Source organism: Ambystoma mexicanum, chromosome 2p, assembly GCF_040938575.1.
Source record: "Ambystoma mexicanum isolate Mex_15411 chromosome 2p, UKY_AmexF1_1, whole genome shotgun sequence".
In the NCBI taxonomy this organism is placed as follows: Eukaryota; Metazoa; Chordata; class Amphibia; order Caudata; family Ambystomatidae; genus Ambystoma; species Ambystoma mexicanum.
The window spans coordinates 15824337-15844780 of NC_090923.1; the positions used below are offsets into that span (position 1 = coordinate 15824337).

General features: G+C 46.2%; 1 protein-coding gene across 5 annotated transcripts in view; it reads right to left on the reverse strand.

The window, feature by feature from the left end:
- Positions 1 to 20444, reverse strand: part of LOC138566145 (zinc finger protein 282-like) — a 275807-nt gene that overhangs the window by 10050 nt on the left and 245313 nt on the right. For all 5 annotated transcript variants that reach the window (XM_069643158.1, XM_069643157.1, XM_069643156.1 and 2 more), the window contains one exon: positions 6929 to 7003. In XM_069643158.1, coding sequence (XP_069499259.1) covers positions 6929 to 7003 — 75 coding nt within the window. The remainder of the gene's footprint in view (positions 1 to 6928; positions 7004 to 20444) is intronic.

The window sequence follows — 20444 nt, forward strand, 5'->3', positions numbered from 1 at the left end:
TTTTTACGGTAATCTGATTCAGTGCACAATAGTCGATGCACGTTCTCAAGTCCCCCTCCTTTTTCGGTACGAAGAATAGAGGACTGGCTGCTGGAGACTTCGAGGGATGGATGAACCCGTTGCCCAGGTATCGGTCAAGATAGGCCTTCAGGTGCTGGTTTTCTGGTTCTGTGAGTGCGTAAATTCGCCCACAAGGGATTTGTGCGCCGGGTATCAGGTCGATTTGGCAATCGTATGGTCTATGCGGTGGCAGGGTATGAGCCTGTTCTTTCTGAAAGACATCTTGAAAGTCATGGTATTCACTTGGTAGGGTGCCGATTGTCACAGTCGCAAGCGTGGAGGTTCTGGTGTCTATTGGTTGTTTCACTTGGCAATAACATGTGTGGGCGCAAGTCTCGGGAAAGGCCAATTATTTTGCTCGCCAATCGATTCGAGGATTGTGAGCTACCAACCATGGCATTCCCAAAATCAACCGGAACTGTGGTGCTTTAATGAGGTCAAAAACGATAGATTCTTGGTGTCCATCCTGGCACAGAAGGGTTAAAGCTGCAGTGCATTGGGATACTGGACCAGAAGCTATTTCCGTGCCGTCGACAGTGGTAACAGTGTCGGTGGTTGCTTTAGGGCGTAACGGAAGCCCCATCTTTGCCGCAAGATCCTGGTCGATGTAATTCCCAACGGCTCCACTGTCAATGTATGCTCTAACTGCGTGCATCTGAGATGGTTGTTGGTGATTGATCAAGACCACACTTGCCGGGCTAGAGAGTTTTCCGATTCCTTGATGGTATCTTCCTTGTCCATGGCCCCTACCGTCCTCCTCGGTGGCTTCACAGGGCACTCTTTAAGGAAATGACCTGACCTTCCACAGTACAGACATAACTGCTGCTGTCTCCTTTTATCCCTTTCCACTTTAGTCAAGGGGGATCTGCCCCCCCCGATTCGCATTGTTTCTCCTGAACCTTCCGTTGTGCGGGCAATATTGTCCTTTGAACGCACATACATAGGGCGATGGTCTGGTCTGGTTCGATCTGCTCTTCGGTCCTGCAACCTATGATCCAGTTGAACAACAAGGTCAGTGAATTCTGAGCAGTCTTTCGGGGGGTTCACTACTTGTGCGAGAACATCCTTGAGCTCCCCCTGCAAACCCTGATGAAATAACGTGGTTCTTTTCTCCACTGCCCATTCTGCTTCAAATAGGAGTCTATTGAACATGGCTATTTATGTTAATAGGTCTTGATTTCCTTGGCGTGGGAACAGAAGTTCATTGTCTAATGCCTGCCCATGAGTACGACGGGCAAAAGCCCCTGAAGTCATGCAGCAAAGGATCGTCTTGGGCCACAAAGTGTGCAGACAAGTCTGCGGCGCTATCACTCAGGTAGAATAGCACAATAGCGACCAGTGATTGGTCATTCGGAAAGGCTCCTGGTCTACAACGGAAGTGCAGGCGGCACTGTTTCATGAACGTTGCAAACCTCTTGGGATCCCCCGTAAATCGTTTGGGCGGGGCCAAGAGAACTGCCCCAGGAAGGGTTATCTGAACGGGATTGGCTGATGGTGCTGGCATCGAGGGCACGCTTCCCGGCAATGGTGCATGCCCTGCTTGTGACTGGAGAAGTTGCTGGCTTAAATCATCAGTGCGGTCTTTGTCTAAATCTAATTCATACAGGAGAAATCCTAAGTATTCGAGGTCAGCACTCTAAAGCCATTTCTTTATGTGATGGCTGTTCAGCACCATCTAAGCAAAGCCTACACCATCTGCTGCGAGAATGCAAAGGAACATGGGACGTGAGAGCCAACCATTTCTACAAATTTGTGGATAAAACAGAATGGGTGACGTCAGAAAACCTCTGGAACTTAATGATTTCAGGACACAACACTGCCATAACTATAGCAGTTAATCAAGTTCTAGCAAACATTGGACTGCTCCAACAGGAGACAGACATAATATAGGCTCAAATTGGAAGTTGAAGTAAAGGAACATTGGGTGTCGGTGGTTTCGTAGTAAATCAATTTGGGTTAATAAAGGGGCAGGATTGCCATTATAGACCGTGAATGGCAAAGATATGTATCGGCAGATAACAGGACATGAATGCCCTGTTAGCTATATCTTCCATATACTCCTCTGCCTTTTCTTCCCCTTATTTTCACATCTATGTCTCCTCGATCCCCTGTCTTCCTGTTATCCTCCCTCTCCCCTCACTATTTCTTATTTTATCTTTTTCTTAATTTGGTTTTATTGATTATGTGTCTAAACGAAATTTAAGTGTTATAGAACGTTAATCATTTTTAAGCTGTAAATATGTTGATGTTTTTTGTAAAGGTCAGATTTGAACCAAACAAATAAAAAAAAATTAGTATCACCAGTGATAACTTATTTATTTATTTATTTATTTATAGGCAGGAGGACCAATGCTCTTTTACAACAGAACATATAATAGATGAGAACTCAGATTTGACGGTAAGCCTTGATCTTCATAGAATGGGGTGAGTTTGAGGGACATTCTGACCAGGTTGTGAGGGGAGTAAATGGAACAGTCACCGGGACAATACATAAGTGCACATACATAGATCAAGGACAGCCAGCATTGGACATTTTTAAATGCAGGTAGGTGGTACGGCCAGCTGTGCTCGCGATGTGACCATGATGGGTGAAGTGCTAGAATGGAGGAGGGGAAGTGAGAGGCAGAGGCAGGTTAGAGGCGAGGGGAAAATGTTAGCTAGCAGGCAGATGAGAGGTACATTAAGAGGGTAACTCAGAGGCAAGAAGGTAGGCTTTTAGTTTGGTTTTGAACAAATCCATGTGGACTGTTTCTCGGATGTCAAGGGGAAGAGAATACCATGCAAGTGCAGCAAGAACAGATAAAGAGCAGAAGCGAGAGGAAGCACAGGGAGGACGAGGAGCTACACGGGTAGTCAAGGAGGCAGAATGGAGAATACTAGAAGGCTTGTAGAGTTGGATATAGGAGGCTATATAAAGTGGTGCCCTACTGTGGATAGATTTGTGAACCAGGTGATGAAATTTAAATCTTGCCCTGTTTTACATCACCAGCAAAGTTGATGGTACGAGGAAGTTGGTGTGAAGTGAGGGAGTTCAAAGAGAGTCCTGGTAGTGAAGTTAATGATCTTGTCAAGAGGACAAAAAGCATAGTTGGGGACACCAAACAGGATGCTGGCACAGTAGTCCAGTTTGGAGAAGAAAAGAGTGGTTAAGATATGCTTGATATTGTTGAAAGAAAGGAGGTGCCTGATTTTCCCAATATTTAGGAGGTTGAAGCAAGCCACTGTTGTAGTTTTGGAGATGGAAGTAGAGAAGGTGTGAGAAGGGTCATAGATGACACAGAGGTTTCTAGCTGAAGAAGAGTAGGGTGAGAGTGTCAGGTGGGAACTGGATGTGCAGAGGAAGAGGTGAGAGAGAGCTTTTGGCTAGGAAGAAGAGCACCTCTGTTTTGGTAGAGGTTAACATCAGAGTGCAAAGCCATCCAATATGTAATGGCAGAGACAGTGGGACATTTTGATTCAGAGATCCAAAGGAAGAGATTAGTGTCCCAAGAGCTGACGTGTAGATTGTAAAGAGGAGCAGACCCAAGACAGAGCCTTGTGGAACACCAGCAGTTAGAGGAGTGAGTTGAGAGGTGGTGTTGCTCCAGGATACAGAGAACTGGCGAGGTGCAAGGTAGGATTCAATACAGGCAAGGGCTTGATTGCAAATCCCCAGAAGAAAGAGAGTATTAAGAAGATCAGAGTCATCAACAGTGTCAAAGGCAGCAGACAGGTCAAGTAGAACTAGGAGTGGAGAAATATGTTGAGTGCTTAGCAGAGGCAATGGAGTTGGACACATCCATCAGAGCAGTTTCTGTGGAGTGACAGGAGTGGAAACCTGCATGTAGGGGGCCTCAAAGGTTGTGGATGTCTAAGAAATTGGTAAGACGGTTGAACACAACCCTTTCAAGCGCTTTAGAGTAGTGGAGAAGGAGAGACACAGGGCGAAGGTTAGACAGTAGGGTTGAGTCAGCCCCTTGCTTTTTTAGAAGAGGGATCAACGTGGCTGTTTTGGAAACAGAGGGAAAGCAAGCAGAGTCGAAGGACAGGTTGAAGAGTTCAACGAGGTGAGAGACCACTAAAGGAGCAATAGGCTTGACGAGCCGAGGAGCAAGAGGGTCTGATGGGGCACAAGAGGGGCTAGCCTTCATCAATAGAGATAGCATTTAGTATTAGTGTGACTAAAGTGGGAGCTAGAGGCAGAGGACAATGGTAGAGTAGGCAGAGGGTAAAATGTAGGAGGAGAGAGTGTGAGGAAGGTCAGGAGAGAGTCTCTAATTTTGGTAATTATTGCAGAGCAGCATTCAGCTGGGTCATTAGCTGTGAACGTGCTGTTGATAGTCATAGACCTAGGAGGAGGGAGGAGTGAGTTTCGGGTGACCTGTAGCTGGCGAGGATGGATGGAGTGAATCAATGAGGGTGAGGTAGTATTCCCTTTTAGCTCTATCAAGAGTGGACTCGAGAGAGAGTTGAACATTGGACATGTGGGGGACACCCCCGCAACCCACAAAACCTTTTATATTTCAAGATGAGGGAGCCGGGGACACCCCCGCAACGCCCGCCCCATGTCTATGTGGACACCAAATATAATGTTGCTGCAACATTTTCCCAGCAATATTATGTATGGGGACCATATATATTTGGACAATATTACCGGATACCTAGTATGACTACCAGTAGTAGCAGTCCTAGCACTAATAGTCTTACTATTGATACCACTAGCAGCAACAGTAGTGTTATTACTAATACCACCACCAGTAGCTGTATAACCAGTAGTATTACCACCAGTAGTAGTAGTACTAGCATTAATAGTATTACCTGTGATAACACACATAATAGTAGTGGTGCTACTACTACCAGCAGTAGTGATAGAACCAGTGGCATTGTTAGTAGTAGTAGTATTAGCAACAGCAGCAGTACCAGTATTACCAATGATAACACTAGTAATAGCAGTGGTACTCCTACCACCACCAGTATCTGTAGAACCAGTGGTATAACTAACAGTAGTAGAAGTGTACTAGCAGTATTAGCACTGATAACACTAGTAATAGTAGTTTTACTACTACCACTACCACCACTATAGGTAGATCCAGTGGTATTACCATCAGTATTTGTATTATTAGCACTAATAGTTTTACTAGTGATAACAATAATAACAAAAGTGGTACTAATACTACCATCACCAGTAATTGAAGAACCAGTAGTATTACTGCTAGCTATAGTAGTAGTATTAGTACTAATAGTATTACCAGTGATAACAGCAGAGGTATTATTAGTGGTAATACTAATTGCACCACCAGTAGCTGTAGAACCAGTAATGTTACAATCAGTAGTAGTAGTGCTAGCACTAATAATATTACAAGTGATAACACACGTAATAGTAGAGGTATTAATACTACTACCACCACCACCAGCTGTCTAACCAGTAGTATTACTACCTGTAGTACTAGAATTAATAGTATTACCAGTGATGACACTTGTAATATGGTACTACTACTACCACCAGTAGCTGTAGAACCAGTAGTATTACTACCAGGATTTGCATTATTAGCACTAATAGTATTACTAGTGATAACAATAATAATAAAAGTGGTACTAATACTACCACCACCATTAACTGAAGAACCAGTAGTATTACTGCCAGTTGTACTAGTAGTATTAGCACTAATAGTATTATCAGTGACTACACTGGTAACAGAAGTGGTGCTACTACTACTATCAGCAGCAGCAGCTGTATGTCCAGTAGTATTACTACCAGTAGTACTAAAATGAATAGTATTACAAGTGGTGACACTAGTAATATGGTACTACTACCACCAGTAGCTGTGGAACCAGTAGTATTACTACCAGTAGTAGTAGTGCTAGCACTAATAGTATTACCAGTGATAACACTTGTAGAAATAGTGGTACTACTACCTCTAGCACCATCAGTATGTGTAGAACAAGTGATATTACTACCAGTAGTACTAATACTATCACAAACAGTATTACCAATGATAGCACTAGTAATAGTAGTGGTACTACTTGTACCAGTATCTTTAGAAGCAGTAGTAGTAATACCAGTACTAATACTACCATTACTACTCATAGTGGTAGTATCATTCACTTTAGTACAGCAGTAGTGCCACTACTGCTGCTATAACCTGTATTACTGCTATTACTCATCATACAGGTGGTAGTTGTTCTATTAGGTATATTTCCAGCAGTAATAGAGCTGCTCATACTACCAGTACTGCTGTGTCATGCACCAAGAAACAATACTATGAAAGAGTAATCAATGTAAACACACTACTAGTAGAAGTAACAGTAATAGTACTGGCAGTAGTAGAACAATCTCTAGAGTGGAAGCGTCAGTACTAAGGGTTCTAATACTGATCACTACTAGCAGTAGTTTTACATCTGACAATATTAACACTACGAGCCATAGTCCAACTACTGGTACTACTATTGCACTTCTGATAGTAGTGCTGCTCTTGCTTTTACTAGTGGTGGTGGGGCAGGTTTTCTAGATATGTAAACTGGATGGAGGAAAGTAAAATAAAATGCTACCTTTTATTGAGCTTACTCATATTGACATGCATCCAACTTACACTATTGTCTCACCACTCTGCTCGGGCTTGATAGTTCAGCCTGCGCTACCCAGTAATTAACCGTTTCTTCTCTCATGCAGAGCATGTGTTCCCTGAGGTGCGAGTGAATGCAGTAAGACTGCAACTGCCAGTCTAGAGGGCATGCACACGTTCCTTATTGGTGGCAAATGAAAGGGTCGGTCAGACCCCACGGCTATGTGATAAGCAAACCAAGAAGACGCGAGGGGCTGAATAGACGGTAGAGACAAGTCTTATCACTTCATCCTATTGTTGCGTGCAGCAAATCACCATTTACTCACCCGGCGGTCTGTCCTGATGGTCCACAAAGTAGACCTCGTCCTCATCCTTTATGCAAAATGAAACAATCTCGTGTCCTGTCAATTACAGAAAAACAAAGAATATTGTTGGAGCATGATGAACAAGCATTGGCAAGGCAATATGTTTGGTGTTTACTGCTGTTCTTTGCATTTATAGATATGCAAAGTTTGAACGGAGGATGCGATAAGGGGTGCAGGTGTGCAAGAGAATGAGAAGGGTGTTGGGTGGGCTGGATTAGAGTGAGTGGGGATGTGGTGGGTGGGGCTAGAAAGAGTGGCGGTAGGGTGCGTGGGTGGTGCTAGCAAGAGTGAGGGTAGGGAGAGTGGGTGCGGGTAGAGAGAGTGGGGGAAGGGTGGGGTACAGAGTGGGGCTAGGGTGGGAGAGTGGGGGTGGTTGGACGGGTGTAGAGGAAGTGGAGGGGTTAGGTGGACGGGTGTAGAGGAAGTGGTGGGGGTGGATTGACGGGTGTAGAGGAAGTGGAGGGTGTGGGTGGACGGGTGTAGAGGAAGTGGAGGGTATGGGTGGACAGATGTAGAGGAAGTGGAGGGTGTGGGTGGTGGTAGGGGGCAGTCTCAGGAGAACTAATAAACAGATCTGCCATCAAAAGTACCCCAAAATGGCCACATTCTACATTAAATATGTTACGTTAAAAGGTTATTTTTTTTAAATTCAGTTATTATTATTTTTTTTGGTCTGGCTCAACAAAAAGCCTTTACAAAATCTCCAAAACAGAAACAGTCATATATCTAAGGAAAAAAAAACATTATTATCCAATAACAACAAACATTAAAAACATGACACCAATATACTAAAAATGTTGTTTCCTTCTAATTACTAACATCCCGTATTTGCCTAACTTACATTTTTGATCACCGACTGCATTAGATTTCAGACAGTTATTTTGCAGGTTTTTCAGACTCGTACCACAGCTGATGTCAGTGCGGCATTGTGGCCTGAGATTAGTTTATCCCTAAAAAATTCTGAAACCAGAGTTTCTTCGTTTCACACAAATCTCCTGAAGAGTGCTTGTCGCTGAATACACGTGCCTTCAGACTCCATCAATAAGTGCCTAAATGATTGATTTATTAGGACAATAAAAACTTTACATAGTAGTTTTGCTCTGTCTCCTTGCTTTCGCCTTAATAACACTTCTCCGCTATGTGCCAGGTTTATCCTTATCCTTAGGAAGTCGTTTCATGTCGAAGGGTCTGGAAATTTTGTAAGATAGCTGGAGAGACAACATAGTTTTTTCTCACCCTGTAAAAAGGGATTTACAGAAGAGGACATTCTGACTTTCTCGATTGTCTCTATCCAATCAAAGGATTCCAGCTTCTTCTTGACTTTCAATGGATTAGATATAAGAGTGTCTACATCCAAGTCGACCTTGGATAAAGACTCTCTCACTCTACTTTCCAGTGATGATAACATAGCAGATCTGGAATGCAGCATATGATGTCTAATGCCTCCATAGAGGGTGGTTTCTTTTCCAATCATGATCTCCCGATATTGAGAGATTAGCTTCCAGTTTGCCATGCATCCCAAGGATTTTAGACCCAGCTCAAATCTAAGGCTCCGGCTTGCGGTACAAACCGGGAGACATAGTGCTCTCTTCCAAAACTGACTTTCAAATGTGTTCCAGTTGACGGACCATAGCCGCGGTCTGGCCTCCAAACCATAAAGGATTACGGGAACTATTTTTGTCAGATAGTATTTGACCAGCGGCAAAATGGAAAACTTACACAATTTATGGTTAAGTTTAAGCATTTGTGCTGCACTCTGTACCATTTTTGCAACGACCTCAGCCTCAGCTTTGTAGATGGCTGGAGAGGCATGGATATTGTTCTCAACAATGCTTGACGCTAGGGGCTTATCAACAGGGTTATCCGTTTTATCGTCCACCCCGCTCGAACCCTGAGAGTCTTCAAGCTCCCCTTCCTCCTCACCTGATGATGATGAGAAATCCAACTTCTTCCCACGGGATCGATAAATAGGAGTCCTCCTCTTCTTGTGTAGATAGGGTCGGCCTCGGGAGGAAGCCACCGTGACCCTTTGGGAACGAATCAATGGTGACTCCTCCCTGCGACAGACAAACGGGCAAGGGGAAAAGCCTTGCGGCACAAAAACCCCTTCGGAGCGTAGGAAGCCGATGGAACAGAAACAAGTTGAGGATCCGAATCAGCTGAATATGGAGACCGGCGAACCCGGCAGGTATGGACTCCGCAAGGTATTGTTGAGAGAACGGAACAGATGGGAAGCAATGGGGGGAGGAGGAGAGCCAGGGCGAAAGAGAGAAAAATAAGAAGGGCAAAGGCAGAAGAGAAGGGAGAACGGCCAACCAAGCACCACAAGGAAGAAAAGGGCGCAGAAGAGAGGAAAGAGAACGAACGGGACGAGAGAGGCAACAGAAGAAAAAAGGACAGAGGCAGAACACCGCCAAGCGAGTGAACTACGGGGCACAAGCAACAATGAGGAAATCAGAAGTTGCAACGCGCCGAGCCGCCTAGCGTAAACAGATAAATACACTTGGCGGCGGCCATGATGGGAAAGACTAGACCGCTAACGACGTTTGGGAGCACAAACGTGGTGGCACAGTCTGATGACCGCCATGTTTCCACCTGTTGCACAAACGCCAGGAACTCGCAGTCATGACAGTATGCCCCCCTCGAAGGCGGGTTCCCCCCGGCTTGCTGGGATGCAATCTGTGAAACTTACGTAGTAAACGGGAAGCATGCACATGGGTCCGAGGTTCCCAGGTATCCTCAGATGAAGGATATCCTTTCCAATGAATAAGATATTCAAGTCGGCCTCTGTGGTATCGAGAATTCCGGATGTGAGAGACCTCGTATTCCTCAGAGGTGGGAGCCGGCAAAGTGTGTAGTTTGGGGGTATTCTGTTTTCTGTTTCCCGATACAAAGGGACGCAATTGAGAGGTATGAAAGGTCGGATGAATGCGGCTAAGATTCTTTTGCAGCCTGAGGCGATATGCCACTGGATTGATCTTGGATAGGATTTCGAAGGGACCAATGAATCGGGGAGACAGTTTAGAAGGGCGTACCCAGCGGGGCAAAAACTTTGTGGACAACATGACCTTAGAACCTCTGTCCCAGTCGGGTACTAGTCTCCGGTGTTTATCAGCTTGTAGTTTGTTTCGGGTGTTAGCCCTTAGGAGACTTTGGTTGGCGGTGTTATGGGCTTCCTTTAATTTAGCCAGAGAGGTTTCTAAGGAAGGTATGAGAGTTTCAGTCCAGAAGGTGGGTACTATGGATTGAGGATGGTACCCATAGGTACAAAAGAAAGGGCTGATACCAAGTGCGCTGTGTACAGAATTGTTATAGGTGAACTCAGCTGTGGGTAAAAGGGAAACCCAGTTATCCTGTTGTTGGTTGATGAAGCATCTCAAATACTGCTCGAGGGTCCCGTTTAATCTTTCTGTCTGACCGTTAGTCTGTGGGTGAAACCCGGAAGAGAGTGCCCTTTCGATACCCAGCAGTTTGGACAAGGCAGTCCAGAATTTTGAGGTGTATTGGCTCCCACGGTCAGACACAATCTTTTTGGGGAGACCATGCAACCTGAAGATATCTTTCATGAAGACTTCCGCCATAAGGGAGGCCGAAGGTATCCTGGGTAAGGGGGAAAAATGAGCTAGTTTCGAGAAAGAGTCTACAGTTACTATGATACAGGTACAGCCCTGGGAAAGCGGTAGATCTACGATGAAATCAGTAGATATGTGCTTCCAAGGACCTGAAGGAATAGAGTCTTGTTGGAGCAGGCCAAGAGGACTTTGAGTGGAATGTTTATTTTGCAAACAGGACAGACAGGTCTGGATATAAGCCTGGGTATCGGCTCGCATATTGGGCCAATAAAAAGACCTCTGCAGCAATTCCAAAGTTCCTCGTAAGCCTCTATGCCCAGCCACTTTAGAGTCGTGACACCACTGGAGAGCTTGTAATCTGAGGTCTTGTGAAGGAAGGATAAGCCTCCCTCGAGTGAAGTACAGACCGTCCCTCTGATCCACCGGAGTTCTCCCCACATGCAAGAGTGATTCTTCTGGGGAAAGGGATCTTTCCCTCACTTCTTCCAAGAAAGATGATACAGCGGATATGATCTTGAAACGAGGAAACATGAGCTCTTTCTTATATTCCAGAGAGGTCTCATCTCTGCGAGACAAGGCGTCAGCAACCTGGTTTTGGGTACCAGGTATGTATGTAATAAGAAAATGGAACTGTGCAAAGAAATGTGCCCATCCGGCTTGCTTGGTGTTATAACACTCTTGTTGAGGTAGGATCTGTAGGTTTTTGTGATCAGTACTTATCAGGAATGGGTGTAAGCTTCCTTGAAGCAGATGTCTCCATTCTAGACAAGCCAATTTCATAGCTAAGAGTTATTTTTCTATGACTGAGTAGTTCAGCTGACTAGGGTTCAGAGTCTTGGAAAAATAAGCAATGGAATGTTCTTGGCCCTGATTGGATTGTAGGAGAACGGCGCCTACCGCACCAGCGGAGGCGTCGGTCTCAAGTACAAAAGGTAGCAGTTGGTCAGGCTGTCTCAGAATGGGGGCAGAACAGAACCTTCTTTTCAGACAGACGAAACTCTCCTCGGCTTTCTTGGACCAGCGAAAAGGCATGGAGGATTTCTTGAGTAAGGAGGTGATAGGCAGAGTGAGTCTGGAAAATTCGGGAATAAACTTCCGGTAGAAGTTTGCCAGGCCCAAAAATCTTTGAATCTCCTTGACAGGTGAAGGGGAGGGCCAGGCTAGAATGGCTTCGACTTTCTTAGGATCCATGATGATCCCCTCACTCGACAAAATAAACCCCAGATAGGAGACGGAGGATTTGGCGAAAGCACATTTTTCCGGCTTGACCAACAAATGATGTTGCTGTAGCCTGTGTAATGCTTCCTTCACATGTCGGGTATGCTCTTCGGTCTGACGGGAGTAAACCAGAATATCGTCTAAGTAGACAACAGTGTTTTGGCCCAACAGTCAGAAAATATGCGGTCCATAAACCTTCGAAAGATCGAGGGAGCATTGAGCAGTCCGAACGGCATAACCTGATATTCAAACAACCCATAGGGAGTGCGGAAAGCTGTTTTCCATTCGTCGCCAGTCCTGATGCGGAGCAAATGATAAGCATTACATAGGTCGAGTTTGGAAAAAATAACCGAGCTTTGGACAGCCTCCAGGATCTCTGAGATGATAGGCATAGGATACCGGTCCTTGATTGTCAGTTGGTTAAGGCCTATGTAATCGATACAGGGTCTTAGGTCCTTGGAGTCCCTCTTGGGAATGAAGAAGAGAGATGCTCCTGCTGGTGATCTGGATGGTCGGATAAGTCCGTTGGCTAAACTGTCATCTAAGTAGCGTCTAAGGACTTCCTTTTCAGACAGGGAAAGGGGATACATCCTGCAGAACGGAACCAGAGCCTGAGGGACTAGGTCTATCCTACAGTCCTCTGGCCGATGAGGAGGAAGCTCCATGGGTTGTTGGTTTTGAAACACAGTAGCGTATTCCTGAAGACAGGCTGGGATACAGTGGATGGTGCTCCTCACCGGGGCACACACCGTTTTGACACTTTCGAATGAGGGTCCTGGAAGGCACTTCTCCTGGCAGTAAGCAGAACGAAAGGTTAGAAGATTTGCAGATCAATCTATGGTAGGGTTGTGTCGTCGTAGCCAACCAATCCCCAATATGACTGGGAAATGAGCTGCGCGGATGATATCGAAGTTCAGTACTTCAGTATGTTGTTGAATGGATACCCGTACCTCCTCTGTGGTGTGGGTGATAAGGCCGGAACATAGAGGGGTACCATTAACACCCTCTACCTTCTGATCTTCCTTCTTGGCTATCCTGCGAAGGCCTACCTTGTCGGCCCGCAAGGTGTCCAGGAAGTTACCCACTGCTCCACAATCAAGCAGGGCCAGGGTCTCGATTTCCTTTCCTCTGAATTGAAGCTGGATGGATACCACCATTAAACGTTGGTCTTCCGAGGGTTGGGCTGAAGTAACAGAAAGAGTGACGTAGGAACTGGGAAAAGCCCCTCGGTAGTCCGTCCTGCCAACTACCGAGGGCGTTCGTTTCCCTGACGTCTGGGGGGTACATCTGGGCAGTCTCTCAAGAGGTGAGTGGAGGAGCCACAGTAAAGGCAAAGGTTGCCCTCCCTTCTCCTCTTCTTTTCTTCTGCTGTCAAGGGAGCTCTGGTAGTTCCTATTTGCATAGGTTCTTCCCGGGAGGGTGGACGAGTGGCAGGTGAGGAGGTCGAAGGGTGAGTCTCTAGATAAGAACTAGAGTTACGGGTCTTTCTCTTTTCATTCTTCCGTTCAGTCAACCTGAAATCTATCCGTACAACCGCCTTGATGAGATCTGAGAAAGAATCGGGGCGAGGGATCCTCGCAAGCTCGTCCTTCAGCTTTTCACGCAAGCCCCTCCTGAAGATGGTGTATTGCGCCTCTTCTTGCCAGCCTGCTTCTGCAGCTAGTCTCTTGAAGGAGGATATGTAAGTGAGTAGGTCAGAACTACCCTGACGAACATCCAACAGATTGTCATGATGCCCGCTCTCGGGGAGCCGGTTCAAGCCCGGCGTCCCGGAAAGCGGACATCCAGTCCCCAAGGAAAGACCCAGCAACCCCATATAGGGGCCCTTTGGACAGTGTCCTGGCGCCTATGGCGCCAGGCTCATAAAAGACATCAGTCCTGGCGCCATAGGCGCCAGGCTCATTATGGGAATGCTTGGGTGCACTTACCTGATGCAGACCATGCTGCAGGATCCCGGCCTCCTTGAGGCCTGAAAGGAACTACTTTACCTGTGGGACTAATTTACCATCCGGGCGTGGTCGGGGAAGGATACATACCTGATTGGAGGAAGGATACATACCTGGAACTTCTTCCAAGGCTATTTAAACCCCACCCGAACAGCCACACGTGCTTCGCGTTGTTCTGCATCTAGCAGCTGGACGCTCACCGTGTCTGCTCCTGCATCCTGACTTCTGCCACGCCTGCCAGCACCCTGGATCACCTGCAAAGGAAGAGAAGAAGAGAACAGAAGAAGGAAAAGTCCTTACCTGCTAAATCCGCATCCCGGAGACATCTCGCCGACAATCCTGAAAAGGAAGACTTTAATTTAAAAGCTCATCGCGTCGATCGCTGCAGCGCCGCATTCCACTCACCTTTACAGGGCGCCTCCATGTTCAGCAGCGATCATCCGGATTCGCAGTCACGCCCCAGCGCCTCGGGAGAAAAAGACCAGAACAAAAGGTGAGAGAGAGAAGGGAATAAGGAAAGCTAAATCTCCATGTTAAGACTTACCTGTTGATTCATTCCCTCTTCATTTCGGGTCCGCGCCGCATCCTGGCATTTCCGGACCCCGTCCCCTAAGGGGAAAAAGAGACATCAGCGTTAATGAGCGAATGAAAAGACATTACCAAAAAACGCTCATTAAAGACTTACCTGATTTCTACAAGGATTTCACCTCTCATATCGGGTCGGTGCCTGTTCCCCGGCATTCCGTACCCCGGCCCCTATGGGGAAAAGACACTAGCATTAGTACAATAATGCATGGACACAAGGGGAACCTCTTATCAAAAAACTTACCTGGAAGCCAAGCAAGTTTGGTTCTCACCAATCCGAAAATCCAGTGAAGTAACTGGATACCAACGCGCCCCTGCATCAGAAGCAGGATGGAGAGCTCGTCCTTCCAGACCCTAAGTTGAGACGCTACGAGAAATCACAGAAGGGTTTCAAGGAGGGTGAGAGGGGAAAGTGGGAGGCCGATTGCATTACCCCGCAGACAGTTAATCCCCTATTTTCGCCTACAGAAGGATACTTCTGCGAGCCAGACAAGCCAGATTTTGGGGCCCGGTCCAGTCTGTCTTCCGAACCCTGTGCATCACCTTAGAAGAGGTCACAGCAGCGCGAACCAGGCCAGCGCCTCCGTGGGAGTCAGGTGAGCGTAACACAGATCTTCACTAGCCAGGTGAGCGCTTTCAGTGCGAAGAAACGTCTGCTTAAGAAGATCTTTGAATGATACAAAGTTCTGTAGCACTGGGTCGGACTGGGACACCAATGGGGTAGCCCACACTAGGGCAGTACCAGTCATGTGTGTGATCATAAACCCCACTTTAGCGTGATCGGAGGAAAAGGTGTTCTGTCTGAAAGCGAAATGAATATTACAGGCTTCCAGTAATTCTTTGACTTTTTTATCCGATCCATCGAATTTGACTGACCCCAAAGGCAAAGGGGGTAGATCTGTGACTTGCTGTTCTCTGGCGGTAACTCTCTGTTGGAGAGCGGTATTGGCAGTCTGAAGAGCTTGAACTTCCAGGTTTAGGTTTTGTACTGCCGCGACCAATTCTTGAAGTTGCTGGGGAGTTGCCATGTCGGTATCTGGGCATTGCAAGCTATCAACAATGCTTGACGCTAGGGGCTTATCAACAGGGTTATCGTTTTATCGTCCACCCCGCTCGAACCCTGAGAGTCTTCAAGCTCCCCTTCCTCCTCACCTGATGATGATGAGAAATCCAACTTCTTCCCACGGGATCGATAAGTAGGAGTCCTCCTCTTCTTGTGTAGATAGGGTCGGCCTCGGGAGGAAGCCACCGTGAACCTATGGGAACGAATCAACGGTGACTCCCCCCGCGAAAGACAAACAGGCAAGGGGAAAAGCCTTGCGGCACAAAAACCCCTTCGGAGCGTAGGAAGCCGATGGAACAGAAACAAGTTGAGGATCCGAATCAGCTGAATATGGAGACCCGCGAACCCGGCAGGTATGGACTCCGCAAGGTATTGTTGAGAGAACGGAACAGATGGGAAGCAATGGGGGGAGGAGGAGAGCCAGGGCGAAAGAGAGAAAAATAAGAAGGGCAAAGGCAGGAGAGAAGAGAAGGGAGAACGGCCAACCAAGCGCCACAAGGAAGAAAAGGGCGCAGAAGAGAGGAAAGAGAACGAAACGGATGAGAGAGGCAACAGAAGAAAAAAGGACAGAGGCGGAACACCGCCAAGCGAGTGAACTACGGAGCGTAAGCAACAATGAGGAAATCAGAAGTTGCAACGCGCCGAGTCGCCTAGCGTAAACAGATAAATACACTCGCCGGCGGCCATGATGGGAAAGACTAGACCGCTAACGACGTTTGGGAGCACAAACGTGGCGGCACAGTCTGACGACCGCCATGTTTCCACATGTTCCACAAACGCCAGGAACTTGCGGTCGTGACAATTGTAGCCCAAACATTTAACCACCTCTACACTTTGAATCACCTGACCGTCTAGAACCCGTTTGAGTATTTGATTTTGTGTTGGTGATGCTTAAAAACCATGATGTTTGACTTAGCAGGGTTTATTGAAAGCTTGTTTGTTTCTGCGTACTCGTCCAACTTGGTTAATAATCGCTGGAGCCCAATTGCTGTTCTGTCTAGCAACACAATGTCATCTGCATTGGGCAGCCAAAAGATCTTCCTTCCATTTAACTCAGGGCTGGCCAATGCAGAAGGTTCCAGAGAGTTACCCATGTTCGCTATGAAGAGATTCAAAAATAGGGGGGCCCCTAAAAACCCTGGCCTGACCCCCCTTCCTACCTCAATGTGTTCTGAAAGATGTCCAAGGTCATCAAGGCAGACTCTTAATTTGGTTTTTCTGAGTAACTCCACCAGCATTTCTAGCAATGTTTCAGGTATTCCCCAGCACCTTAATTTGCTCGAAAGCAGAGCTCTATCTACCTGGTCAAATGCTTTCGAAAGGTCGATCCACGCTCAAACAGGGGTGATGACCCTTTCCCCACAGCCTGTTCGCTGACTAGATTGAGAATCACACCACTTAGAGCTGTTGACATACCCTTTCGAAAGCCTGTCTGGAATCGGGACAGAATATTCTGATCTTCTGCCCATTAAGTCACTTCATTCAACAAGAGTTTCATAAAGATCTTACTTTCTATGTCGAGCAGATCTATTGGTCGATAGTTTGCTGCTGCTCGACTATCCCCACTCTGAAGAATGGAATGACCAATGCGACTTTCGAGCATGATGGAAATATTCGCCTTTTAAGGATTTCCCTGAATAAACAACATAACAGATATGACCACATTTTGGACTCATTTTTAAGTACTTGATATGATAGACCATTGGGGCCTGCTGCTTTGCAGGATGAAGATTTAATAATTACATCTTCAATATCCCCCTCATTAAATTTCAATTGCCAAGGTGTATATGGTTTGACTACAAACTGAGAACCGCTAACATCTTTAAAGACTTCTGATAAATGCCCCACCCACTCTCTTTCAGAGACTGTTACACAAGAAACTGTTGGCTAGGTCCTCAAATTGGCTAATCACCGCCCAAAAGCTCCTCATCATTTTGCATACAGGAGGCTTTTTGAAGATATGACCAGGATTTGTAATTCGTTTTTTCTCTGCTGACTTCTGCTTTATAAACTTCTGGTGTCAGTCCTGCCGAATTAATTTTGCGCAGGGCCCTTCTAAACTCTCTTTTCCTTTTCTGTGTTTCTTCATCAAAAACGTGAGGCATGCCTTTGTTTAAATGTTCCTACTGTTTCATTAGGGCCTGAGGTAGGCCAGATAAACTTGGTGAATTTTTGAGGGTGGTATTCCGTCTCCCAAATAAACCTCGGCACCTTCTTTAATTGGGTGTTTTCAGGCTTCTATTTCATCCCCCTGATTTTCCCTTTCATACCATTCAAAGCCTGAGTGTTTAGACTTGGAGAGGAGGTGGAGGGATACGAAAAAGATCATTCCAGTCTCCTATGATCACTCCCCTCATCGAGCTTCACCACCGGAGCGGATGGAAGCGTGTAGAGATACTGGGAAACAAAGATGTAATCCAGGGTTGAGGATGATTTGCCTCTGTGGCAGGTAGTAGAAGGCCCCGGGCCCCCTCTGCACTGCCATTTACCATCCATTGATCCATAAAGAGCCACATTCTCCTGTTTATTTGTACACCTTTACAGTAGAATGATGTGCTAAACCCCTCCCTGATTGTATACAGTCTGTGTTTAGATCCCCTGCTAAAATTAAATTGCACACCCCAAGTCCAGTTTGACCGCTTCCAACAATAGACCCAACGATTCAAGGAAAGATTGTAGTTTTGAACAGGTGGGGTTCCAATAGATGTTGATAATCACCCACGTTGAATCCATAGTGTCCCGATTCAGGTGAGCTCTACAGGCTTGAATGCCATTCAAGTTCTCACAAATAGGCACTGTGTTTTTAAAGGTTTGATCTTTTAAAGCTAATTGGAGCCCCCCAGGTTCTTATTCCACGCACTGGTGGCAGCCCAAAATAACCCAACATTACAACCTTAGAAAAGCATAGAGGTGGGAGAGCCAGGGAATTCATGCATAGGGCGTAGCCAGAGCCACGCCAGAGTGTCTGACCTGTCTAGGAACAAACATGAGTCAAGCCAGCAACTCACTACTACAGCACTTTGAGGCCAAACCGATGGCTGTATTTGTGATACAAATATCAAGTGACATAACACAATATGCATGCCAACATGCTCCAGTCTATTCAGGCGACGGTAGGCCAGTCTTGCTTTAAATGAAAATGTTGTGTACATTTGGGGACTTAAATGCTAGTTTCGTGAGGGTGATACCCAGGACTTCAAGTCCCAGAATGCAACGTAAAACAAGATAGAGCTCATCTAGCAACGCCAAGATGAAAAGGGACATGTTAGCATTCACATAAACATGTCAAGTTATAGCTTTTAAGAGTTAAACTAATACTGGTCGGGTTATACACCAACCAGACACATCTGTAAATGTATAAGTGTAAGAGTAACGAGTATAAATGAGTGTCTTTCCAGCTTTTCCTTCCATCAACTTGAATAGGCAGTGCACTCTACATTCAAGACAGCAAAACATTGGGTTTCTAAAAAAGCAACAAAAAAACAAATGAACTACAGAATGAGGGGCAGGGGAGAGGGGAGCCTGGAAGGACAGAAACCCCAGTTAAATACTAATATGTGAGTTAGGCGAGGGAGGGGCAGAGAGGGCTTCAATGTGAATGTGTAATGCAGGACACCTTGCCTGTGCACACTAAAGCACTGCCCCCGGTAACAAGGAGGTGCTAAAAGCAGGAGACCTTTAGGCACTTTTTATATGGAGACTGGTGCAGAGTGGTGTGACGCCTGCCTGCCTTTGAGTCAGGGCCAGTGCTACCACTAGGCAAGGTTAGGCGCTCGCTTGCCTATAATGTAAAAATGTTAAAGCGGCAAATGCATGATTCTTGTAGAATATGTATTATAATGTATCCTCTCTCTCGTGAGGAGGGAGCCGCTCTCAGCTGCACTGTCTGCAGCAGCAGGCAGATAAGCAGGGTCTTCTGAGCAGGCAGGGGGGGGTTCAGGTCGGCCTTGAGACTCTGGTGTGGTCGTTGGCGCCGCACATGCCCACTGCCCTCGTGACTATGGCTCGCTAGTGTGAATGTTCTTTCATTTCCGACTTCTGGACAGGTTGGCGGTTTTCTAGTGACTCGACCCTCTGTGTTGGGCTGCCCTCCTGCACACTTGCTGGAGCCTTGTGTACCATGACAAGAGGATTCGAGGGTATGTGTTACTCTAAAAATAAGAAATTCCAATTGAAATATATGCTGTTCAGAGTACTGCGGAATGCCTTCAAGATTGGAAAAGGTCCCAGTGCTGGGATTGTGAATGTTCTGAGGTTTCCAGACGATGGGATGGGTTACGGGTATTCGATATCATGGGTTGTCTACGATGCCCAGGCAATTTGAACGACATGCATTTTATATGTATCATGAGATTCCATGTGGGTTTCGGTAGCATGAGGAGGAGTATATAGGTAGGCACAATATCACGGCCCCAAGCAGTATTTCCACTAATGACCAGCAAGTACAAAGTCCTCAATCAGCATGGCACTGCAGCACTAAGTACATGACAATTCTGGAATGGAAGGTTGTATTATACAGATGTCTACAGTGCCACCTTCCTCTGGCAGGCAGCTTCTTGGTACTGCACCCATGGCCATAAGTCAAATGAAGAGCCAAGTCTTGATAAACTGTGATAGGCAATGTGGACTCAATTTTTGTGATGTTCAGAAGGCATGTGTCCCAGCAGGGCTAGAAAGCATGTGTCATGCAGTTAGGCAGAAACCTCTGCAGTTCTCTTAGGGACCACTGCAAAAGATTTAAGACTACAGGTGTTTGGCTACTTGGTAGCAGTCTGTACCACACAGATTCACTTGGTAGCTGTGGCTGAGCAGTCAGACTTCCCTCAAGAAGAGTTAGGCAGTATGTAGACTATACACAATAGGTACAGAGACACAGTAGTACAAACAAACACTGACCAGAGCTTTGGTGTAAAAGTATATAATTATTTATTTAAAAACACACTTGTGATTTACACTAGCAAAAACGAGGTAAGTAAATTCAGCACACAGTCACTATCATATATATACAACCCTATTCACTTATTAGACAAGTCTTAGTGAGAAACACCACTTATTTTCAGACAGAGATGAGCGCTTAACATAAGATGACACTA